Source organism: Oryzias latipes, chromosome 3, assembly GCF_053564925.1.
Source record: "Oryzias latipes strain Hd-rR chromosome 3, Olatipes_Hd-rR_3.1".
Lineage (NCBI taxonomy): Eukaryota > Metazoa > Chordata > Actinopteri > Beloniformes > Adrianichthyidae > Oryzias > Oryzias latipes.
Window position 1 is genome coordinate 23,332,531 of NC_136239.1, and position 26,749 is coordinate 23,359,279.

Below are 26,749 nucleotides of genomic sequence, written 5' to 3' on the forward strand. Positions count from 1 at the left end.
AACAAAAGAACAGGCAGAGATGATGAAGAGAAACAGAGAACTGTTGATAATTTATTAGGACGAATTTCCAAACTTGTCAGAAATATCAAGCAATGGTATAATACATATATCTATACATATATATAAAAAGATGCTTTTAGAAAAAATGTATTTTTAACTCAAATGTATGTTTTATTTCTTTTAGTAATTGCAGATACCCGATAAATGTAAAGTAACAAGAAAATATTACTGAAAATTGTACAAAACATCAAATGTTTAACAAACGTTTTCTGTTTTTTCATGAACTACGGCATGTCTTTTATTAAAATATTCCAATACTCCCCAAACACGTGCTGTAGCAATTCCAAAATAATTTTCCCAAATGCAAAACTGCAAAAAACTGGAGGAAAATAAAATACTTTTGTTGAATGGAAATTAAATTGTACAAATACTGTTTTTTCTCATTGGAATCAAATTCAAAATAAGAAAATTCAACATTTAATTTAAACATTACTGCTTTTAGACATCTCTTAAAATAACTACAAAGCAGATGCAAGTGCTGCTTTCAGGACAGAGAACCTATAAAATACTCTAAGTGTTGTGAATAGTATACATGCTTTTATTGTAAAAATTGTTTCACAAGAATGACTTTTTAACTGAAATTGGAGGACATATATTTTTCCTGTCTTTCTTGAATGATTTTTTTGTATGAAAAAAATAGCCAAACAATTGTGTGCTGCTATGGTCAAAACTATATATGAAGACAAACAGAATCCATCCTTAATCACTTCAAAACATTAAATATATTCAGTGCTAATACTGTTTATGCAGTGATAATAAGTTAAGCATTGTCTACTTTAAGCTGCTGAAGACAATTAAAGCATGTTTTGAAAAGAAGTGCTCTGTATGTTAATATTAAGCCATGTTATCCTTCAACAGTATACCTCTACATATAGCAAGAAATCCTTCAAAATGTCCAAAACTAAAGAGCACAAATACTATCCTCTTATTAAGCCTGGGGCAATACCGGTAAACTATTAGAGGAGTAAATTACTTTGCTGACACATCAATATGACCCATTATTCACCCAGATTGGTTATAAGTTGATGTAAGAATTACATTTCTTCTTGTTCAACTTTACTTTGTTCTGGTAAGGATGCAAAATGTCCTATTAAAACCTTTGGTGTGGTGAGATTTTACCAGTTCTTATAGCTTTAAGACTTTTGTATCTGCACTACAAAAGACAAACTGGACATGTTAGAAAGGTAGCAACTATCTAGTTGTGCATCAATATCTGTGCACATATATGTGCTAAATCAGCAAGACAAGTTTAGCAGATGAAACTCTGTAATGGCAAATAATAAAAAAAAAACTAACAGAAAAGACCTGAACTAAAGTCTTCTCAGCACTCAATTCCACTTGAAAAAACACTTATTTTAGATGATAGAACACCATCCTATAGCATCCTCTGCATGATACAATATTTCTGCTATAGCTGTTTACACTTCTATAGGTTTCTTTGAGAGTATCTAGAATAGTGAGCAGTGCAGAGCATTAAAAGCAAATAACCAACAGCTACAATGTCAAACGCTAAAGCCAATTCTCAGCAAACTTTCACATGTTCTATAGCTGCAAGCTTAAACCAAATACATGACAGTCAGGAAAATACATCATAGTTATATGTAGCATATAGTATGCAACCATAATCCATTTTTACACACTGTTCCTTTGATCAGCTGTTCCTGCACCGTCTTGTAACTCGGATATTTTAAAAGGGATGAAGTAGGTGACTTACAGGGGCCACACAGAGATAAACATTCTTTTTCAAATTCACACCTTAGACAGATTTCCAGCTAGCAGTTAAACTAACTAGAGCTGCTGACCTACAGAAATGATGAACGACATGCAAAACACAAAAACCCCAACTGAGATATAAACAGAAGCATGTCTGCCATTAGGCTAAGCACTACACCACCCTGTTGCCTCGGTAACGCAGTCGTCATACCACAAGCCAGTAAATCCGGCTGTGTAATGTAGACCAAATGGCCCCGCTTTGATTCCAGTCACCTTTGGTTAGAAATAATGACGCCTTGACTTGAGGGACTGCCTCCTCTTCCTCTTTCTGTGGCACTCCCTTCTCTCTGGCCATGGAAAGCCGCTCTCAGCAGTCCTGCAGGCCTCGTCGTACTCATCACTGTCGGAGTCTGCATCAGCCACCTGGAACGCTCTGTCTGGGAAAACCTCCTTCAGCTTTGAGGTGAAGAAGACCTCCAGGCTGCGGCCTGCTTGAGCTACTTCAGAGTCAGGCTGTTGTCAGAGAAAGAAAGAAAACACAGTTTGATCAATACTGATCGGGGCTCACTGAAATCAACGATGAAACTGCTGTCACAGAACAAGCATTCACTTACGTAATTGAACTTCGCACAGTTACGGAACATGAGATAGACGTCAGCGACAAACTGATCCGGGGAGGTGTAATGGACAGGATTCCCTTTACTGAGTCTGGCTCGTATCACAGACAGATCCATTGGCCTCTTTATGATCTGATAATAATGACGTGCCTGCATGACACAGCATTGACATGTAAGAGCCTTGTGATTAAGCTACATCTTAACAGATGCGATGTCTGAAAATAAGACATTTTTAAATCTTTGTGTAGAAGAAAATGTAAAAATAAAAGATAAAAAACATTTTCATTACTGTTAATAACAAGGTCGTATTAATCAAAAAGTATTGATACAGCATTTTGTGAAAGGTTAGGCAAGAATGGATGGTAATGTATGTTTTTGTTTGTTTTTTGTATGATTCCACAAAGCTAGTGACTTAGTCAAAGTGAGTTCACATTTCCTTAAATGGCACAGCGAGCATCCATCTTTTCCACTTTACTGTCAAACTGACATGAGGTTAATGGCTGATAGTTAAGCATTGATTCTGTCTCTAAACAAAACAGGTTATCTTGGTGTTCCTTCCTTTAATAGGTGCTTGCTTGAATCATATTTGAAATAGCAAATTTCAGAATATAGAGAAACAAAATCTTTGGATTGTTCAGCCTTGTTATATATTTAACTCTCCTCCATGCTCCTTTAGTGGTGTTTTTTCAGATATACAAAAGGATGGTACTGAAATGCTATAGTGTGGTGAACGCCGTCAGGATACAGCCCTCATGTGTGTCTGAATTCAGTTTCATGTGTTGCTGAAAATTAATTTCTCCCCTGTGGCTCTGAGGCACTTGTTTCACACCTCACCAAGTTTCAAATAAAACCCAAAACCACACTTCACTCATCTCCAGTTTGCTCAGTATCAGGGCTCAGAACTGCATCAAAGATTAGTTTCTAGTTTGTGCTTTTTTCCTGTTTTCTCAGGGTTCCTCTCAATAATGTGTTTTTCTGCCTTCTCCAGTTAAACCAGAATTTCTTCAATTCATTATTCTTAGTGCAACGTAAATACATTGAAAAAGAAAGCTTCAAAATGCAAAAAGTGAATTTTCAGAGAGTAAAAAGACCTTTCTTTCAAGACTGGTTTGTGTCTTGCAAGAAAAATTATCTCATCAAGAAAGTTTTTCAATAGCAAGTCGTCTTAGTTTAAAAAAACTTTTTGACTAGAATTTTTTTTTGCAAAATAAGAATTCTTAGAAAGACTACTTTTCTTATTCCATTGGCAGATTTTGTTTTGCAAATTTAAAGAAAACTTCTCAAATAAGAGTTATTGACTTATATCTAGGGGGTCTGTTTTTATCTGTGCAGCATGTAAATGTCCCTGGCATTTATAGCTCACTCAAAAGAATTATAATCTTTACAAAACTCTTATTTGATTGCCTACTTTATAATATTTCTCTTAAGAAGTATTAAATAAAAGATGCAGAAGCAGAAAGAAGAGAAATGTTCAAATAGCAGAAAATAATGTTTCCCTGTCACTGTAAATACTTTATTTTGTGTCCAAGTCAATAAGTTTAAAAAAGTAAATGTTGTTTTTTTTTTGCCAAAGTGAACAGAGAAAAACTATTTCCTGTTTTTATTGTGTGTACACAAGATTTACTTGTGTGAAAAATAAATAAAAAGCATTATGCTAAAACGTTATAAACTAAATTCTGATGAATATTGTACCTTGTTGACATTTTTAGTTCTGATATTTTAGACTTTAACTTTGAATAAAAATAGGAACAATCTGTGTGCATCTCTGAACAAAAGCAGGGATCAAACAAAATAAACAGATGAGCAGCAGAAAAAGAAGGAACAATGCTTGCCAACATAAATGTGAGCAGAAACAAAACATGGTTCAACTCTTTAAAAATCTCTCAAAGATGAAAGTGCTTCACAACACTTTTGTGGCCCCAAGGATGTGCTTACACTGCTTTGATGAGGAGAACTGAATATAAAAGCGACTTTGTTAAAAAGCAAACATCCGTGGGGGAGCCTTGTAACCCCCAAACGCTGACAAATATAACAGCAATCAAAGTGTGTTTGTGTGTGCAGAAATAAGATGAAAACTCCTCGGGGCACAAATGTCTGCCTGAACGCACAAGCAGAAACGCGTTGCGTGGTGAGAGTGGGTTGCTTTTCCCCGTTACCCTGCAATCATCACTCACAAGTGGACTGACGGGCTCATGGAACGGTGCGCTCAAAATGTTGCTGAGGATCAGGAGGGTCAGCCGCTCACATTTCTGCAAAAAAAAAAAATAATAATAACATTTTTAGGAGATTTTAAGAAAGAGATCAAACTCAATACTTTTCATCTTAATGACCTACTCTCTGATCACATGCAGAGAGTCCGTGCAGAGGGTTTGCTCCAGAAGCTCTTTCGTTCTCACAGTTGTACTGCACCTCTGGCTGTATGGCATCTCTGCACAGGCTGCACACCCAGTCCCCTCTACATAAGATAATATTCAGCAACAGATTAGTCATTACTGCTTTGATGAGCATCAACAGAGAAGCTGAGCAATGCTGATTGAATAAAAAGAGAAGTGAAAGAAGCTTACGAGGGGAAACTCAAAAGAGGCGGGACATGACAGGACAAGTGGAAGACTTTGGGACAGCGGTCACAGCACAGCAGCTCCCCTCCGATCAGACACACCGCACAGAAATCCTCGCTCTCCATCTCTGCACTGTCATGCTCGGACTGGATTTCTTCCGAGTCTCCCTGGTCGGTGGGATTTGCAATGAGAAGTGGCCTCTGAACAGGGCCAATATGGAGCTCCTCTTCCACGTCAGAGCGAAGGGGTTGAGGATCGTCATTTGCACCCTCAGCGTTTGATTCTACATCGAGTTCAGACTCCACAGATCCCTGAGAGTCTGCAGGCTGATCCGAAACAGCGTCTGAATCAGTGTAAGCCAGAAAAGTGGGACGATATTCAGGCAGGACGTCAGACTCTGTATCAGCATCCTCTGATTCTTCTTCAGCGTCCAGTCCTTGATTGTCCTCTGATCCTGCTGCCCCATCTGACTCTGGGTCCGCTTCATATTCAAGACTCAGCTCCGAATCCCCACACATCTCTCCTGCAGCTGATGATTTGACCCCAGCCACACAGTCAAGCTCGGCATCCAATGAAGACTGTACATTAGGATCAGACTCCAATGATGCCTCTGAGTCCAGGCGCGGATTTGGATGAACAGGAGAAGCAACAGCTTCTTCAGAGCCTGACCTGGGTTCAGAGTCTGAGTCTAGGTCGAGCACAGAGTCCCTCTGTGGGTCATATTTAGAGCCAGTAGAAAGGAGAGTAGAAGCTTTGTGAGACCTGAGTTTCTCTCTGCTGTTGTGGATGTTGAAGTCAGTGCTGATGGAGTTCGTCTGTTCAGGTGTGAAGGAGCAGTTGGTCTTCCTTCCAGGGCTTCCTGCTGCCTCCTATGTCCAGAAGAGAGCAGAAACATGTTTTTTAAACTAAATGTAAACAACAAAGAAGCAGGAATACTTCCAACATTCACTCACTTGCCACTTTATTAGGTACACCTGTCAAGCTGCTCGTTAACCCAAATTTCTAACCAGCCAATCACATGGCAGCAACTCTATGCATTTAGGCTTGTAGACATGGTCAAGACGATCTACTGCAGTTTAAACCGAGCATCGGAATGGAGAAAAAGGAATTGAAGTGACTTTTACAGGAAACTGGTCAGAATTTGGTGTCAACAACATGAAAGCATTGATCCATCTGCCTTGTATGAATGGTTCAGGCAAGTGGTGGTGGTGTAATGGTATAGGGGATATTTTCTTGGAACACTTTGGGCCCATCAGTATCAATTGAGCATGGTTCCAACGCCACAGCCTACCTGAGTATTGATGCTGACCATGTCCATCCCTTTATGACTGCAGTGTACCATCTTCTGATGGCTACTTCAACGAGGACAAGGCGCCATGTAATAAAGCTGTAATCAATCTCAGACTGGTTTCTTGCAAACCAGCAGCAACTGTGCGATCCTATCATGTCAATACGGACCAAACTCTCAGAGGAATGTTTCCAGGACCTTTTTGAATCTACACCACCAAGGATTACGGCAGTTCTGAAGGCAAAAGTGGGTCCAACCCGGTAGGTGTACCTTACAAAGAGGCTGGGGAGTGTAGATCATTAGAGTGACTTCAGGGTCAAATAGCTAGGGTATAGATCAGGGTTTATAGGTAATATGAACAATTTCTTTCATGGGTGACACAGAAAACAATGGTTTTGTCAGGTTTTCCATATTCAAAGCTCCCTTTTTAACCAATTTTAGCAAATTTCAATTAATATTAGTTAATGCAGAAGATCTATGCTAAAACAAATTAGCCTAAAAGACAATTTAGGCAAATTTAAGACAAAGATGAAGGAACGGTCGTTAAAATTGTTCTGAAAAAAAGTAAAATCTTGAGTTCAAGTAGTAGTTCTGCTTTTACTGCAGAATCCAAGATACCTCTACTATGACAGTTTCACACTTCTCCAGCCCGCTGGCGGGCAAAGGGTCACTCTGTCTTCTCCCGTGAGGTGGAAGCTGTGATACAAGTATCTTGAGACGCTCCAAGCAAACCACTGGTACTCTGTTTTTGATGGAATCCTTTGAAACATCTCTGTTAATGCAAAAGAAAATGAATGGTACATGGTTTAAAAACTATGCTTTGCTGTTATGGTTTACTCAGAGAATTCCTACCTGTGACTTGATCCTCTGTCTTTGTCTTTGGCTCCATGATCAGAGTCTTTAATCACAAAAGCTGTGTGACCTTGGAATAAAAAGAGAAAATGTATTAATTTATTTAGAAAATGTCAGGATTAACAAAAAAGGCTTTTTATCACTAATCTTCTACCTGGATCCAACTTTTGAGACAGTGAGTGAGACTGAAGTCTGCCGGATGAGACCATTTCGGATGAAGATTCCTTGATGCCACAAAGAACCCCATCAGAGGATCTTCTCTGTCTATGATCTGTGACGTCATCCTGGCCACAAACATGATGTTACCCAATTATCAAACTTAAATGAATACTTAAAAATCTGTTAACACCATTTAAAAATAACTTATAGTCTTCTGACAATTCAAACCAGTTCAAACCACCCTTGGCAACATGCATTCAAGCAGCCACTTTCAATGATAAGTCTATGTAAAGGTACATAAACTCATAATTTGGGTTTCCACATTCGAAACTCCAACCTTCAAGCGTAACTACGCAAGTTTCTACAATCGTTTTCAACCTCTACGTACAAAAACACTTCAACTGAGCACATGTTGCAAGTTAAACCAGATCAGACTTTGACCAGTCAGGGACTTGGATTTGCTAGTGACAGATGGATGACGTCCCTTTTAATTCATGAAAGTGTCAACGGTTAAAAAATTGATCATGAAGGAGAAATGAATAATTGTGGTTTGTGCCCGGCCGAAATAATATGACACAAAGTCTTTTATATATCAGAATAGAGCTGTGAAAGAAAAAGCCTTATTCAACATTTTGCGGCAACCCTTTTTTCAACTGTAAGCGGTGGGCATGCGCTGTAAACAGTAGAAAAAGAAGCCCCTCCCTGTTTGTCCAGTGTGAGCACCATGAAGAATGTGCATTCAGCATGTTCTTGAACACGTGTCCCATGCCTAGTTTGTCCATAGCTTGACACTTATATTTCTTTGCAATGATTACACTCTTGGTTGTACTCTGATGAAGGGCTACCTTCGTTGCAGGTCCTGCATTTTGGCTGTTGGAGCACCCTGTGGGCTGATCGTGGTAGGAGCTGGTAGATGGAGCCACCAGCTCTGTCGGGATGCTGCGTGAGCGCCTCTTCCTCCTGGAGCCCTCTGAACTGAGGCCGGGCCTGCCGCCCTGCTCACCAGACGCACACATGCGGGCTGTCGCCGGCACATCCAGGGATGGCGATCTCTGTTAGAAACACACACAGGTGGCCGGGCTTCTGAGATGAATAAAATACAAAGATGCCTCTGTTCATTCCATTAACAACTAAAAGGCAAATGTGTGTGTGTGTGTGTGTGTGTGTGGGTGTCTCAGAGCCAATTAGGAAAAAATTCAAACGGCTCAATCCTTACAAATACACAGCATATATTAGTGCAATAGTACGAGCGATGAAAGGTTACTTCATTCCACACCAATTATCAAATGCAAATCCAGGATTAAGCTCTCTTTGTACCACCATCCTTCTCACTCTCATTACAGTTTAAAAACTGCACAAATCTTCAAGCACTTTCACTCCTTCTTCAACTGATACAGCGAAAAAGGGCTGAAAAAGAAATGGCACGAGGATTTTGAATGTGTCCCTTTCTGTCTCCCTCTAGCACACCCTCATGCATATTCAAGCTCATCTTCCATTGAGCGTGTGCTTCAAAGTATCATGCGATTAAAACACTTACCTGATCTATGCCCCCCAGGGAGGGCGGGCAGGATCCAGACTGTAAAGAAAAATAGACTCTAATCCTTCTCTCTGGAACGATGAGGCGTTGAAATGTATCTTGGTGTAAAGCAAGGCCAAAATCAAAGTGGCATATCCTACTATTCCCTCAGTGACTCATTAATGACAGGTTAAGTACATAAATGAGTGTGCCCCGGTGTATTTATATCAGTTCCAGATGCAGTGACTTGAAAATGCAAAAATAACAAGTTCCCTGTGCTTTTAATAATCCGTCAAGAGGGCTTCATACAAAAGTCACAATTCTGCTATTAAACGTGTTAATGATGAAAAGGGCTGCCCAAGCACTATCATCTACTCTTTCAGTGGCACCATATGTTTTCAGCAAGCTGTCACCTTCCACAGGTGAGAACTCTGGCATTAAAATAAAGTGCTCACTGAAGTAGCAGCTTTCAATGGGTTCATAATCAAGGAAAATGCGGGTGTTACATCAAAACTGTCTTTTGACACTTCCACAATTGCATCCATTTTTTTCAGCTGGATTTCTTTCTTTTTTTTATTAAAACATGGCTAAACGAGTTACTCTCTCACTATTCTTCTCGGCATTGGCTTCCTGGTTTTTTAAGAATACTGTTTGAACGTTGCATTTTCACAGGAAATGGCCTTCACTGATGAACAGGTTTCGGCATAAACAGTTTAGTGTGGTTGATCATGTCATGAGCTGTGAAGAATAAAAAAAACTCATTGGAGGTGGTGAAAACTGTGCAAAACCACGTGTGAAACAAAATTTCAGAGTGAGGGGCTCCTCACCCTCACTGCTTGCTACAATTTGATTGTAATGTTGCTTACATTAAAAACGCTTTAACATTTAACATTTTGAAGCTGTTTTCAGCCATAATGATGTCATTAAAAAGATTTTATGAGCCCATTAGGTAAAAGGATAGATGGATTCTTGGGAATCACTGTCTGTCTGACTGTGTTTCTACATTTTGAATACATGGGAAATGCTTGTGCTAACCAAAGACCCAACCCAAACAAATCTGTTTGGAGGATTAGGGAATCCGTTAGTTAAGGGGACAGTTTAGTTGAAACCACTGAAAGAGGGACTTTTTCTACATTCAAACAGACGCACCTTTAAAAAAATCCACCGCTCTTTGTTTCAACACCTCATTAAATTTGTTGTGACACCATGCAACACTTGAGTCACATCACAACCTATTTTCTCAAGACAAAAGGGACAACAGTTATGAATCATGCTGCGGCAAATCCAGAGTGGACCTTTCACGCAGTCATTTAACCCTTTTTTTTAGTGCTGATAATTTTACGGTTACACCGTTACACCAGTAATAGAACTGAAATGGACACCCACTTTAGTTTGGGGACCACAGGATTTTCTCTCTGCTCTTTGCAAATGACGCTGTCCTGTTATATTTAAAATGCTAACCGTTTTAGCCTTTTTGTTAGCCAATTATCCTTTGCAACATTCAGACTCTAACTGTCATCTTTTAGATCGTTGATCTAAAATAATTAGATTATTTCTGCATTAAACTTATATCAAAGTGGTTACAGGTCAATAGGGATGCTATCTTTGTAGTAAAAATGTTCAGTAACATTCAATAAATAAATGTATCTAATGTTATGAAATTCAAAAGGAGTTTTCGAAAAAAGGACGAGGCTGCGGAGGTTTAAAACCTAGATGGCTTGACTGTAGCTTTGGGTTGATGCAGCAGCTGCTTTCCTCCAATTTTATAAAACTGAAAACTTTTTTAGGTCTATGCCAGCTTTTACTGACGCTTTTTCAAAATTGTTAAAAATGTGTAATTTTTCCCCTAGTTCCTGATTTTTTCTTCTTGTAAGGGTACACCCTGGTTTTGTTAATAAGGATCACAACTATTTCCCATTTGATAATTTAATCAAGATTTATTTCAGTTAAGAGTCTTAGTTTCTAATTGATTGTTTGGGTTTTTACATAGTTTTTTTAGTTAGATTTCTGTTCGTCTTTTTAATTTGACTTGATTTGTTTCAGGGTTGTTTTTTTTGCCACATTTGTCTCTGGTTCAACTACATGTGGGTTCTCCACAAAGCTCTTTTTTCCCAAATGGAAGATTTTCTGCAGAATCACCCTTGATAAAATCTGTTCCCACTTGCCACTTTAACCCATGCCAGGCAGGCCACTTTGAAATCCATATGTCTGGTCTGGGGAGGTTCCAGGGGTTCATTTCTCAACCTGTCTGTTTCAAGAAGGTTTCTAGCAAGCTTCAGCCCCTAATAACTCTGAGAAGACTTTCTGAAAGTCTGGGTGTTACTTCTGCTCAGTCAGATCCATGACTCTAGTCCCCTGACTGGATAGCCACCTGCACTTTTTTGGTTTTCCTTAAACAGCCTGCTTTTTACCTTCTCTAGTTTTGTTTAAGGTATCTACTGTAGGAGTTCTATTGAAGGATATTGTTAGGATCTGTGTTTTCTTTTCTTTTTTATCATAATTTGGCTTTAAATATATATCATTATAAGTTTTTCTCATGTTGTTTTCTAGCTCATTGTTCCAACTTTGATTATGTATGATCATACCTTGGTTTAGTCAATAATTTTTTGCTAATTTCACCTCTGGAGTTTTTCAGATTTTGATACGTTTCATGTTTTGACATGTTTCGGTTCTGCACTTTTTCTAAGTCATGTTTCATTTTATTCGCTTTTTCAAGTCTTACAGGTCCTCCGCAAACAACATAAGCCTGCAGCAAAACATTATCACTACTGGCATTTCTTTATCTGTCGTCCGAAACAATGTTTCTGCATCACATTTACACCAGTGGGAATATGATTTCTTTTGCACCTTTTAAGCATTTTGATACTGGCCAATCAGAACCCTATCCTTTGTTTCTTACCTTGCCAATGCCGTGATCTCTGAGCGTCAGTAAAAGTCTGGTCTTCTGCAGGTCAACAGTTCTTATTGATGCTTGAATCGGCTGTTGTTGAAGAGGATTCTGCTCCCTCCTGTCTGACTCAGCATCCAACAGTTCTCTGATTTCAACCCCCGTTTGTACACAAGTCTCTTCCACTCTGAGTCTCTCCCCACAGCTGTCTTCAGCCAGAATGTCTTTGTCCATAACTTTTTGTCTGAGCTCTTGCAGCAAAGGCGTACTGGGTGACAATTTCCCCTTGCACGGTCCTTGCCGGCCGCGGTTTAGCTTAGTTTGGCTGTCTGGAAGAACTTCCCCTTGATGCTCTTGAAATGCGGTGTAAGATACAGAATGAGAGTGGGCAAGGGAGTCAGCAACTTGTGGTTCCACAACAGGTCCTTGGCTGCAGGTAAGTTGGATGACAGGAGAGGCAGCAGTGGGATATTGCAAGGACTTCTCCGTATCCCAACACTTCTGTAGCTGCTGGTTCTGGTGCAGAGAACCAGACAGAAGTGTGTCCTGAGAGAAGCTTGAGTTATAAAGGGTGGTTTCCACTTGGCTTTTGTCTAAGCTGCTCATGTCTGACTTGGAGGGAATGCCATGCAGGCAACACAGTTGAGGTTCACAGCAGGTCTGGTAGCCACAGTCTGGCTCTCTGCCTCTGCAAAACATGGTTGGAAGAGCAAAACATGCAACTGGCTGTGGCCTCATCACACTGGAACTGTTAAAGCCGGAAGGATGGGGGCAGCTTCCCCCCTCAACAGTCAGCTGGCCTGTAAAAACAAAGTTTAGTGAGACTTCTCCTCAGAAATCCCTCAGATCAGATTTTTTTCTTCCACAACTTACAATTGACATTTGAAAGACTGTAATCACACATTTTCTTTTACCTAAGGAGGAAATCTGCTTGGTCCAGTAACTTGCATCCCAGTTGAATTTTATTTTGACAGGACTCCATGAGTCACAGTGGAGAGATGCCTCAAGCAGGTGCTGCATCTGGAAAGAAATCTGCCACAAGAACATTCAGTTTGAAAAAAACAGTTCAATTAATTGCCTTTATTATTTCCAAAAGCCAAGGACACACTCATTACTTATATACATCATAAATAAACAATGCTAAGTTCAAAATATTTCATTTTCAGCACCTAAAGTAGGTTTTTATAATATCTTAACCTGAACTACATCATTTAGGTTTTAAAAAATGCACAATATATTGTAAACAAATAGTATAAATAACATTTTGTCTTCACGTTTCCCCTTGTGCTTGGCTGTTAATGTAACTGTGATAATAGGTAACTGAGTTGGTAAGAGTAACATCCCTTCTTCTTTTATAGTAATACATTAGAGATATGCACACTAAAATTATTAAATTGCTGACTCTGTGGCAGGTGTACATTAAAACATAACTCAGATAATTTAGTACTAACCCATCCCATAAGTGAAACGTGAACTAATAAACCAGTTCTTCCAGACCGCCGCCCTGACATGCAATCGCAGGTTAGCAAAAAGCAGCAGACTGCTGCCACTTGGGGTCTTTGACTACACCTGTGCACTTCTATTGATTTGAAATGCTCTGCAGGCAAAAAGAAATTAAAAAAAATGATGGGTTTCGAACAAAGTTTAACAACAGCTAAAATAAATTCTAATGAAATGAGGTCAGCTTTTTTAATTGCAAACTGTTTTAAGAGTCACGAGTCTGGTGCTTTAACTGAAAATCCCCCAATTTTATCAATGGTATTACCAAAACAAAATATGATGTGAAGCAGTGCTGTTGAATATTATTATCATAGAAGTGAACAGGTTTTGACTTGGGATCATTTTGCAGACACGGCACACTTTGAGAACCTAGAAATCATAAAGTAAAACAAAAATGTCCTTTATAGTCAAATTGAGGCCATATCTCTGACACACAAAGCTTACCCTAGATGGTGTGCTGCACTGTCATGCAACACTGCACGAATCCCAGCAACACCAGGATGAGCTCATGTCCGCAAACCTCAAAATATTAGATAATATAAAGTACTTTACATTTACGTTGCACCCCAGCTCCTCGTTAAATGGCAACTTAAAGATGCTCATGGTTTTATCAAAGTATTATGTTTTCAAATTGACAGAAATGACTCTTGTAAATGAGCAGCTAGAAACAAACGTTTTTTATATCCCTAGAGTTTCACTGAACTCCCCTCAGACGTCTGTGTAGGGGTGCAATGACATCTGCTGACTGTCTCACCAAAGCTCTGCTAAAGAGCACCGGCCCTCTGCAGTGGTGGGTCGTGGCCCAGGTGACGAACTTCTGAATATGGTCCAGCTGTCCACAGATCTCTATTGCCCCTTGCAGCTGGTCCTCCAGACTGTGCTGAAAGTCCTGTGAAATTTTCTGTAAAAAAATAAAATAAAATCAACAAATACTAATTCAGTCATCAATTTTCTGGCAGACGGAGCGCAAAGTGGGGCTATCTTGACGGCAAATCAACGGCTCTTGTTTCTAACAGATGTAGCTCACGGGACGAGGGACGTCTTAAGCAACTCTGACAGATTATTACTGGTTGCTGTTTGCTTGCTTTCGGGGCTGATCACATCAAGGCAGTTCTGGATTTTCCGCATGAACACTCACAGCTGGCTAAACGATAAGAAGGATAGAAAGGACGTAATTACCTCCAGTTGCTCTATTAATAGGTTGGCTCGTTTGTTAAGCTCGTTCATCATAATCATCTTTGCCATTTTAATCTGGTTCTCTGCCTTCCTGTGTGCAATCTTGACTTCATGCAGTCTAGAGGGACAGAAAAGAGGAAAATGTTTCAATTCGATTAAATCTCACAAGATAGCGAGTTTTGATTTTTTTGATTTTTTCTTCACTGATATGCCATATCCCATTTGGTCTGATTATAGACCGTTGGTGGCAGATGCTACCCGGATTGTGATTACAAGTGACTTGACACCAACCTGTCCTCTATCTGTTTAGCACCGCTCTCCACTGCAGACCTCCTCTCCTCCACCTGAACAATCAGGTTCTCAAACAGCCACTGTTGATCCTGAAGGGCCTTCCTGATCTGCAGCACTCTGCACAAATGAGAGATCTAATTATTCACCAAACAGAAAGCTCACTAATTTATTCTTTCAGGCATGAGCAACACCACAATTAACTGTGTTTCTCCTTAAGGACAAGACATTATGCAGGTGACCTTCGAGGCAGTGACTGCACTGTAACATCACACAAACAAAAAAGGGTATGAATGCATAACGAAAGTTAGGTCAGCCAAGGGTAGGGTATGCAGATATGCATGATAAAAGTGACAAGTCAGTTAGAGCGAGTTTCATCTGGGAGAAGGTGTTTAACCTGTGGTTAGCCCCGTCTCTGCAGCGTCCTTGCGCTGTGCATCAGAGGACTGACCTGTGGTTTTTGTGTGAGGACAGATGGCAGCTGCTGCAGCACAGAAGGTCACACGACTCACAAAAAAACTCCAAGGGCTCCTGTCTGTGAGAGTGGCACATTAGGAGGGAGCAAGGATTTGACCCTGGACCTAAAAGACATACACAGAGATGAAGGGAGGGGAAAACTTCAGCAACAGGCAAATTGTGATTCGGAACTGGGGCAAGAGCAGAGCAGGGGACACACGTCGTCAGGGCAAAAGACAGTCAGCGTTCAAGTTCCTGAAAACTCAACAAACCTGTGTGATGACTGCAGTCACACAGGATTGACGTTAAGGTGTAGAGTACAGTTCCACTTGATTTTATATGTACTTTTGTTGTGGTTATTTGTGTATATTAATTGTTTGTTGCTGTGAGTTTTTATGTGGAGCTGTACCTGCCCAAGGTTGCCTAAAGATGGTGCCAAACTGAGAAGCTCTCCACGAGGATTCCACCACTATCTGGACTCCACGGTGAAGGGAATGGGTTTCTCTATTCTCCTTTTGTTGATGTTTTCATCTCAACCCCTTTTAATGTATCATAAGTAGTTTAACCCACTCATTTAAAAGGTGTGTGGTAATGGCAGGTCAGGTATTTGAGTTCTTTCTTAAGTTACAAGTCATTGAGTTTAAGTTGACCTCTTTTATGAGTCCCTTTAAACCACTAATGTTTGTTTAGTTGGACTTTGTGAACTTTGTTTGACATTAAAAAGGATTTATTTTTGGACTAAATAACTGTGCTCTTAGCTGTGATTGCCTGGTCCATTACACCTGTCTGAAAATATAGTTTTCACCCAAAGTTTGACAATTTTTCGAAGAATAAAGCTGGGAAACTAAAATAGATTGATAACATTTTCTTTCGCCATGAACTAGGGACACAAGAACACACTTTTACCAAGATTTGGTTCAACCTTAATTATTGGGTCACGGTTTTATGGAAGCATATCTGTCTAATGATTCAAAATAAAAGTCTACACTCGAAATGCTGAATGGAAATAATTTATGCAACAGTTTTTGCGCGGTGGATGTGAAAACGAAAATGTAATTCCCTTTTTGCATTATCATTTTAATTATGTCACAGGTTTTGAAGTAGAAAATGAAAAACATTTTGGAGGGTTGATTTTTAATTTGATTTTTGAGTCAATTGATGCAGTTACATTGCAGTTACAAATGAAAAGGCATTTCTGTTAATCCATTTTAATTGTCAAATTAGATATTTCTGATTGAATTTTGCTACACATTTAATAGAGAAAGTTTTGAAAATGAAATGTCAAATACCATTTTCTTTATCATTCTGATTAAGTGACAGAATGAGTGATGTTGGAGAAGAAAAAGCCATTTGGCGGATTGATTTTTCATTTTATTTTTGAGTCAACGAATGGAGCTTTATTGTAAAAATGAAAAGCATTTCTGGTATTGACTTCATAAATACTTCTTTCTAAATTATGAGACACATGTGCTTCCATATGATTTATGTATTACACAACGACAACAAAAAACGAAAAATTCCAAACATCCCTTTTTTAATTTGCTAATAAGGAAGTAAAAATGGCCCAAAAAGACCTTTCATTTAGTTTATACTAATGTAATGCAATAAAACAATAAATAATTAATCCTTCTTAAATTTAACACAACACATGTGTGATGCTTCTTACATCATGAGTCGGTTCATTGGTGTGGGATACAGTTTTAAACCCAGAATTTTTCCATCGCTCCTATGAACAAAGCTTTGGATAGTTTGTTTTCTACAGCTAAAGCTTTTGTATTTCGTGTGTTTAAGATTGTCGCACTTTTCTTCTCACGTTGCCAAAAAAGGCAATTCTATCTAATAAAGATGTGCAAGACATGTCACACAACAGTCATGTTCACAATCAAAGCATTGAGGAAAATGAACTCCAGTAAACTAAAAGCAAATTTCTCATGATTATTTTAGCAGTTGTTGTTGGTTTGCTAAGTGCTGTACACCACATCAAGCAGTTAAATATTCAGCTGATGTTTTTCATTTTGTTTGCAAGTTGATGAAAATGCCCAAAGACTTATCTGGACGTTATAAATATGTAAAAAAAACAACAATAACAATGCTCCCTCATTCATATTTTGATTGTGTTTCACTTGGTAAAGTCAGCTGCCAACAAAAATGAAAATTACAAGCAGAACCATGTCTTACAAAGGTGTGCGTTCAACCTCAACCTTTTAAAATTGTTAACAATTGTACAATTCTTAGTTTAGAAAAGTTCACATTTAGCTTTAGATTTGATTGTAAACAAACTTTCCTCAACCAGGATGTGAATCTTGGGAGTTTGGATTGATCTGGTTTTGCCTGAGCAAATAAAGTTTTACTGAGTCTGGAACCAAATTTTATATTCATACATATTTTATGAATATATAGAAGACAATCCCAAGACTTTTTGTTGCGACTGCAGTTGGTTACTGTAATTTCTGTAATATTTGCAATAAAAATATTATAACGTTGCAAATATATACGAGTTTAAAGCCAGAGGAACAACTTTTAGTGAGTTATGTTTGCATAAAAACAGAATAAGAGCACTGCAATGACAAATATTTTGGTGCTGAAGGAAGTTGAGGTTATACTGAGTGACAAGAAGGTTAAGTAAACAAAAAGTGCATAAGCATAAACCACACAGATACCACAAAAAAAAGAAGTACTGATAGATATTTGTGGCACCTTTCAGAACAAGGGTAAATTACCTTGGGCATCTAAAAAGAAAAATACTATAAAAGTTAAGAAGGTTAAAGAGCAGAGATCTGCCGCTACCTGCTGGCCAGCTAACCTCAGCCAGCCCCTTCCTGCCAGCAGATCTTTACAGATCTCTGTGGCAGAAAGCGAAGCATCACCCCAGGTGCATCAGCCTGATCTGACTGACCACATCCTGTCTGTCAGCGCAGTCACAAAGTTTTTCTCATAAGAGCACAAACCTAACACTAATGCTCTCGTATCATAATTAGGATCTCCTGAGTGTGCTTTGCTATGATTTGACAGTTTGTTGCAGACAAAATCTGCAAATGCAGGCAACAAAGCGGCTGGGCATGGCTGAGGGGCTTTAAATAGCAAGATGCTAATATTAGCAGAAATGATCTCATCCAGGTCTCACAGAATCTGGGCCATGTGTTAAAGATAGGTCCAATAAAGCACACAGATCTCCAGGAACTATTATGGGCAAAATTGTGCATTATTGGCAGCAAGTGGCTTCTACTAAAGCATTATGAGTAGGACCAAATATCCAAAGCCTAAGACCACAAAACAAAGCTATCATATGACAGTTAAAGCGGCCACAACGAGTCTGTCGCAGCAGCTTCAAAGGCGAGGGAACATAGCTTGCCTTGGGCAGGAGGAGGCAGAGAGCTGGAGCCTCTCGGGTGCAGGTCAGGACACTGTGGCTGTGCAGCACCGGGCCTCTGCTGCTGGTATGAGTCTGCATATTGCGAGTTGGTGGAGGCTCTGTGATGCTGGTGCACATCTGTGCATTGGTAACACAACCACTTGTTGCAGAGCGTACAGAGGCTGTGTGCAAGCGTCGGCTCTGTGCACTCTGAGCAGATCTGAAAGAGAAACCTGCACTGTTTCAAAATATACAGTAAACACATGCAGCGGGCTAAGCGGTAAAAAAATACCAGGCGGTTCTTGAAGGAGATGCCTTACTTTGGGCTTAATGACACTTGAAAGAGTTGTTACGTGTCACTAGTTAGAAACCTTCTGCAGAATATCAATGAGCGTTTGATGAGACTGAAGCTCTACAAGGCTTTACTTTCTGAAGTTCATCCTCATTTGGTTTTCAAAGAAAATGCTGCGAAACATGACAACACATCCGTAAAGACGTGTTTATTCTCTGTCAGAACATTCCAAATCACCTCTTTACTTCCGATATAAACTGATACAAAAACACTGAAGCCGCTGGCAGATATATCTATGCACAGTATTCCTTTTTCCACTTATCTTGTACTTTACAGTAATAACAGATGGATTCAATATCAGATTCTTGTGCCTAATTTGATAGCAATGAAGATCACCATGGATCAAATCCAAAAGCCTTGGCATTGGTGACAGCACAGAGATTTCCAACAACAAAAATGACTTTTTTGGTGAGAAAAGTACAAATAAAACCCATGAGTCGCTCCAACCTAAACACAGAAAGCCCTCTTTGCATGATCTGAAACTGATGCACATACAGAAACCGTGTTTTGGTGGTGTGGGGAAATGAAAGTTCAAATGAAGGAACAAAACAAAGAAGAAGAGACAGCTTACCTTCTCCATTTTGGAGCTTTCAGGAGGGATGTGTCGCCTGCTCAGCTGGAGGGAGTAAAGAGAAGAGAGAGCTGCCTGATGCCTCGCCAGCAGAGACTAGGAGGCTTCTACCTGAGGCAGGAAGCAGCGTGCACCACAAGGTGGCCCCAGAGGAGACGGCTTACATGACAGCTTCGCAGTGCTCTCTCCTCCCCCTGTTCATCCAAGTGAAGGAAACCCTCGCTGCACAGGAAGAGAAAACAGTCATGTTTAAATTCCTCCTCCGATCGCTGGTGCTGCCTCCAAAAAGGACCCAAAAAAATCTCATCCTTTTTTCTTAAATAAGCCTCTGCATAATAAATGGGAATTAGGGAGATAACATAATTATTTTTTTGTAGGGCAAAAAATCCCCGGAAGCTCTTACCAAAATGGAACACTAAGGAAAAACCAAAGTGACCTAAAATGAGGAAGGCATGCAAAATTATAAAAGCATGCACCTTTTAGTTCTTTGGAGGAGGTGGAGTGAGGCAGGATTAGGTAAAGTCAGACTCCTGTTGTGCCAGGAAGCAGTACCCTCCTCAGCGAGCAGAGGGGACGGCTTCCCACAGGAGCTACAGTCAAACGTACAACGCGAAAACCAGGTCAGGCTTGGACGAGCTCCAGATGGGACCGCGATTTACACCTGCAATTCCCTCCAACACTGCAAAATTAATTGGATTTTGGAGTCAACTTGGCGAACAAGATGAACAGCACATGCTGGAAGAGGATGGAAAAAACAGTTGACTGATGAATCATAAGAAAAGAGTGGACACAGTGAGGGGTATTTTAAAACACTGACTGTTTATCTGCCAAAGAAAGAGTATCATGCTGCTATGAAAGCTAAAAACAAAAAATGAAAAAACTTCAACACTCCCCATTAAGTTGAGCCATCATTTAAGCCACTCTGAGATGTAACCCTACAAGCTAGTCTGCCCAACCCTGACCTACCACCTTCCCATCCTAGGATTCTTCCATTGGGACCTCGGAGCAATCCCATTCCCCGTCGCGCGCTCAAAGACCCACTTTGAAAGACAATTAGCCGGTTGTAGCGCACCCTGCCCTGCTCCTTAGCATTTTTAACCTCTGCACTTTCATCTAGCTTCACACTAAAGCTTTCCTGCCTCAAAGCTGCCACTTCGAACACCACTTCTCCAGAGGCTTCACCATAATAGAAACTTGAGCTGTGATCTCTTCCTTGAAAGCACATCCTTTATAACATCTATTAACATTGAGGCGATAAGGTTACAGAAGATGAAGGATTATCTTCTACTGCTTTCAAGTTATAATTCTGTTTGACTGTAATACTCCTCAAAAAGCAAGGAAATCAAGGATAGTTGTGTCACTTTTCTACACCCCCAAAAAAGAAATAGTGTAAGAAAGAACCATACTCATTTTACAAGTTTTGATGTCTTAAGATATAAGATTCAATAGAAGCAAATCTAAACTTAAAATATGAGCTTAAATCAAATGAAAATCATCTCTGATTGAACAGGCTGCGGATCAAGTGTAGACTGGCTGCCTTTATGGGCAGGAAGCAGCGATAAGAGTCAGCAACAACACAAAACCTAAAATATGTGTTTATTAGTCAGAGTAAAAGATAAAAGGGACTCAGCTTATAATGTAATAAAAATATATAGTTTAAAAAATAATTTAGGCAATAATTAATAATCTTTTAAAATTACTACTTATGGTAGTACATTTTAAAACTCATTCTTATATTAGAACTTGAAATAAACATGTTTTTTTCACTTAACCCACTTACAGACACCAATAAATCACATTAAGGAAGCAGCAGCTATAATGGAAAACGAAGAAGAAAAAGAGCTACATATTATAAAATTAAAGTATTTATGAAGGTTTAAAAATATTAAAGTTCAATGTTCACAAACACCAGAATATTATTAAAAAGCCCAAGGCACTAATTTACATGAAAACAAACCATTAAAAGCATAAAGGTCATGTGATCATCACAGTGTTTCATTTAGAGGTACTTTGTGGTGACTTATACTGACATTCTGGCATTTTGTACCAACTTTCCAGTTGAAGTTTGCTCATGTCATAAACGTTATGTTAATAAATAGTTTTAATTCTACTGTCAGAGGCTAAAAAAGGGCCTGTTTATAAATTGGTACCGCCCAGAAAACGTTTTGGTCGGATACTAATGAATAAAAGCTCAAAAACAAGGAAAACTGACTCAGACGAAAACTCCTGACAGTTTGGAGTGCAGTACCACTACTTACCACAAGGTGTTCACTCAAAAATATTTCTACATCCTGTTTTGTTTTAAAACTTGCCACAGAAAAGCTTTAGGTTTTTTTCCCCCAACTCTTACTTTGTTGGGGAAGTATAAAATGTAACCTAAAATGTTTTATTATCATGTTTTGATCTTTTATTTTTTAACTATACTTACATCTTTGAATTGAATTATTGAAGCAAAAATCTCTAAGATTTTAGTCCAAAGCTGTCCATTATTTACTTTGCCACAGCCTTTTTTTATGAATAAAATGTTCTCCATATTTCTGATAGTAATATATTTTGAGAGAATAGCAAAGTACAATACTAAAATGGTACAGAGTACATAGATACCCCTTCCTTCCCGTACTGAGAAAGCCTCTAAACTTCTTTATGCATTGCTTTCATTTTTTTAAAGTGGGGGGGGGGGCACTCGGAACAACTCACAGTGTTGTGCACTTTTAAAGTTTCCCTCTCAGCTACAATTGCTTCTGTGATGAACTAAAGAGGAATTCTCAGCTTTCTGACAGTTTCATTTGAGGCAGTTGTTGTAATTGTGCATGACAGGAGAGAGCAGCTAGAACTTTTAAGGGATTCCATCATGGGGTAGGTAGAAGTCCTCTTTGTAGTTGTTACAGCAGAGTCACTGACTTTCTTTAGCTATGACTTTTACATTTATTCAGGTTTATGGCTCCTGTAAAAAAAAAAAAAAATCTCCATCAAATCTGAGCAAAGATTCCATATCTCTCTTTTCAAAGACTCCGATATGAATAATGTTTTTTTGTTGTTTTTAACATGTTCATGTGGCATCTTTGTGATGATATGGACATATATAAACACAATTAAGTTTTAAATTGCAATTCAGACAATTTCTTTATTTAAATCGAAGTAAATCTGGAGCAGAAGAAAAAAAAATGTTTGATAAAGTATTTAGCAGTAACATAGATCCTACAATTAACGAGCCACAAGCTCCCAGCTCTGCTCCATTCCAAAGTATCCACTTGCAGACAAATTGATCCATCTACGTCTTTGTTTTCCTTGTCTGAGCTAACATCTGGCTCAAAAATGTACAGCTGGATAGCCACAACTTTGCTCACCATTTTTGTTGCATCAGTAATGTAAAGGTATGAGGGGCTGTAAGCTAGCGGGAGAGCATGGATGACAAGAAATAGGGGCAGACTTACTCAGCGCCAACCGTTCTGCCCACAACTCAGATATGAATTTCTGATGAACTCCTGCCGCTCTGCAGAAACTATGTCCTAGAAAATGACAGGATTTTGATTTCGGCAAAAAACGGCAAAATCACCATTAAAGGAGCTCTGACAACACTTTGAACACAATAGATCAAAATACGATCAGGGTGGAACTTTAAGAAGAAAGATGCTTGCCTGCAGCGTTTTATCATTTTTACTATTAATAATTTGATGGACTTTCGTTCTCAAATTGGAGCTGGATTAGAGGACAGATTAGGGGTTACTAGTTAACAGGTTTGCTAGAGTCCACTTTTGTCACTCCTGATGTTTGAGTAGTTCTCCTGAAAAAGCCCAGTTTGGATCCTAGCATCTTGGCCAACTATAGACCGATATCAAACCTGCCCTTTATTTCTAAAATCCTAGAAAGAGTTGTAGTTAAGCAGCTTTACTGCCACCTACAGGACAACAGCCACTTTGAAGACTTTCAGTCGGGGTTTAGACCTCACCACAGTACGGAAACTGCACTAGTTAGAGTCTCTAATGACCTTATTATTGGCCTCAGAAAAGGGACTACTTTCTATTCTGGTCCTGTTGGACCTCAGTGCAGCCTTTGACACTATCGACCACAGTATTTTACTCCATAGATTACAGCAGGACATAGGGATCAGAGGATCTGCTCTCCAGTGGTTTAAATCCTATCTGTCCGATAGGTATCAGTTCGTTAATGTAAATGGCCATTCCTCTCAGTGCACTCGAGTCAACTATGGAGTCCCACAGGGCTCAGTCTTGGGACCGATCCTGTTTACGCTTTATATGTTACCCCTAGGAAACATAATCAGGAAACACAGCATTAATTTTCATTGTTATGCCGACGATACGCAGTTGTATTTATCCATGAAGCCTGACCAGAATGACCAGATAGAGAAACTGAACGCCTGCATCAGTGACATCAAGACCTGGATGACAATTAATTACCTCCTCTTGAACCCAGAAAAAACTGAGGTCATTATACTTGGTCCTAAAAACCTCAGAGATGCTCTGTCTGCTCAGATAGTCTCCCTGGATGACATAAGTATAGCCCCCAATTCCACAGTTAGAAACCTTGGGGTTTTACTTGACCAGGATTTATCATTTAAGGCTCACATATCTCAGGCGTGCAGAACTGCCTTTTTTCACCTGCGGAATATTGCTAAGATCAGAAATATACTTTCTAAGAGTGATGCTGAAAAACTCATCCATGCATTTGTTACGTCGAGGCTGGATTACTGTAACTCCTTGTTAGCAGCGTGTCCTAAGAGTTCCTTAAGAAGTCTCCAGCTTGTTCAGAACGCAGCTGCTAGATTGTTAGCTGGAACCAGCAGAAGAGATCACATCACTCCTGTGTTAGTTTCGCTCCATTGGCTCCCAGTTGATTCTAGAATTAAGTTCAAGATCCTCCTGTTAACCTATAAGGCCTTACATGGAATGGCCCCGTCCTATATTAAGGACCTCATAGTCCCTTACCATCCAATGAGAACACTTCGCTCGCAAAATGCAGGACTGCTTGTGGTTCCTAGAATTAGTAAAAGTACAGTTGGAGGTAGAGCGTTTAGCCACCAAGCCCCTGTCTTATGGAATAAACTCCCAGCTCATGTAAGAGAGGCCGACTCAGTTTCTACATTCAAAGTTAGACTGAAAACATTCCTCTTTGGACAGGCTTATTGTCAGACTAGTTAGTATTCAGAGATTATTTAACTTAATGTTAGTTTGTTTAAATTAAACTTAATAATAACTATTTCTTTTAAAAGGCTGCTAGAAGTTGAAGCTGGGGTAACTATGGTGCACTGGGGTTCTGTCCTCTTTCCTTTTTTACTTCTACCCTTCCTCTCCCCTATTCTTGATCATAATTTATCATTTAGTTCTCCATGCCTCTGTTTGGTGCAGTGCGATTCATGTATTGTCCCTCTTTTCCTCTCCCCTCCTGGGGAGTGGGAGTGCTTCCAGACTCCAGTTGTTTCATCCGTGCTCCAGTTCCTGACCGTTTACCTCGCCTTTGCTCCCGCTCCTACACCTGGCTGTGGATCCTGACTCTGGCTCATCTCTGGCTCGTCTCTGCTCTGTACCTGACCGAGTACCTCGTCTCTGCTCCTGCTCCTACACCTGGCTGTGGATCCTGCCTCTGGCTCATCTCTGGCTCGTCTCTGCTCTGTACCTGACCGAGTACCTCGTCTCTGCTCCTGCTCCTACACCTGGCTGTGGATCCTGCCTCTGGCTCATCTCTGGCTCGTCTCTGTTCTGTACCTGACCGAGTACCTCGTCTCTGCTCCTGCTCCTACACCTGGCTGTGGTTCCTGCCTCCGGCTCGACTCGCGCCTTTGACTGTCCCCACAACCACGGCTGGATGAAGCTCGTCTGCTGGACTTTTATATATGTAGTTGTAGATTTAGATAAGTTAATTCTTCTCTAAGAGTTCTGGTAAATCGCCTGTCCGTCCTGGGGGAGGATCCCTCCTTCATGTGGGCACCCCTGAGGTTTCTTCGTTTTTTCCGGAATCCGGTTTTTTTGGGAGTTTTTCCTTACCGCGAAGGGGGGTCTAAGGGCAGGGATGCCAGTATAGCTTAGTCAGTTTGTTAGTTCATTTTAGTATTTTTCTATTGAACTCTTTGTATTCGTGATCCTTTTGATTTCATGTTTTACTTCGAAGCCCATCGAGACGACTGTTGTTGTGATTTTGGGCTATACAAATAAAATTGAATTGAAAATTGAATTCTCCTAAGAAATTAAATATATGTATTATGATATATACATATAACTAATAAACAAACAATCAATAAATATATAAAGATCAATCTAGTATTATACAGGGGAATCACTTGCTAGTTTTAATATGTTTTAAAACTCCAATGAAAAAACAACAATAATAAACATTCTAGAGATTGCAATCAATGAAGAATTTAATTTAGTGTTTAAACAGTGAAACAACAATTCAGTGGCGGAAGAAATCCGGTGGGAATGCAGGCATTTGGTGTAAACAAACTGCTTTAGTGTAGGATTTGATCCACATCCATCCCACAGGGCTCTGGGAATTCGGGCTTTCCAGATTGTTCTTCTTGCATATTTTCCTACCTGATCCTGGTTCTCCCTGCTCTTTGACTGAGAGACTCACTTTTATCAGGCGTTTTGGGATGAATTACGCATATGATATCTGCCCCCGCAGCCACCGCCTGCCTCTGCATGATCTGCCGCCTCACCTCCAGCGCATCACTCAGCGTGTTATTATTTTATTATTATTTATTTTATTTTTTTTGCAAAGTGCGCAGCAGATGACGCCCCTAACGCCGCACCATCGTGGACGCGGAGCCACAACTGCAACCCCCCGCGCGCAAAAAACAAAGTCAACGCGCGGTCAGTTTTCGCGAGCGCGGGGAGCCTTCTGGAAACTACATCTGTGTGCAAATGTATTCTGCCGGGAAGCAAAACATCCCGTCAGCCAAACATGGGTGATAGAGGATGCAAGAGTGTTGCTAAACGTGTCACTCACGCGCGAAAATAAGTGTGCACGCGCACCCCAAAAAAATGGACTTTCCGCCTTCTCCTCCCCTTACCTTGACCCGAGCATCTCCAGCAGCTGATGCTCCCTCGTCGGATGTCGCTCTTTGGCCCGGACCAAATTTTGGAGATTCCAAGTCTCGCAGTTAATCGTGAGATTTTCTGCTGCAACACTTCTGACGTTTCTGGAAGCTGGAGCGAGCCTCCTGGCAACAGGACTCTGGTGTTTCACCTAAGTTCAGTCTGCTTGTCGCAAAACATGCAAGCATGAACGATAAATTCACCTTCAAAAAAATTCAAGGTACATTTATTAAAAGCGCAAACTGAAGAGTGCAACATTTATTCTTTGCACGAAATGCAGATTTTTCTTACTTTTTATTTATATGCAAAAAGTTTAGCTTCAAATATTTTTGAAAATATATAACTCCATATA

At 39.8% G+C, this 26,749-nt stretch overlaps 1 protein-coding gene across 1 annotated transcript; it reads right to left on the reverse strand.

The window, feature by feature from the left end:
* Positions 1-38: 38 nt before the first annotated feature.
* Positions 39-26,543, reverse strand: trim66 (tripartite motif containing 66). Its single transcript, XM_023953453.2, has 19 exons — positions 26,373-26,543; positions 19,510-19,567; positions 19,346-19,390; positions 18,423-18,642; positions 15,066-15,195; positions 14,618-14,734; positions 14,330-14,444; positions 13,905-14,051; positions 12,565-12,682; positions 11,663-12,450; positions 8,093-8,299; positions 7,243-7,372; positions 7,089-7,158; positions 6,855-7,008; positions 4,955-5,817; positions 4,725-4,845; positions 4,565-4,639; positions 2,388-2,540; positions 39-2,286 (listed from the first exon to the last, which is right to left on the reverse strand). The coding sequence occupies exons 1-19, from the start codon at positions 26,384-26,386 to the stop codon at positions 2,053-2,055; spliced, it is 3,759 nt and encodes a 1,252-aa protein (XP_023809221.1). The 5' UTR covers positions 26,387-26,543; the 3' UTR covers positions 39-2,052.
* Positions 26,544-26,749: the final 206 nt, after the last annotated feature.

Coding starts and splice junctions, on each gene's coding strand:
- trim66 (XM_023953453.2), bottom strand. Junction 12,451..12,564: donor CAAGCAGATTTCCTCCTTAG/GTAAAAGAAAAT, acceptor TTGTTTTTACAG/GCCAGCTGACTGTTGAGGGG. Junction 5,818..6,854: donor GTGAAACTGTCATAGTAGAG/GTATCTTGGATT, acceptor TTCTGGACATAG/GAGGCAGCAGGAAGCCCTGG.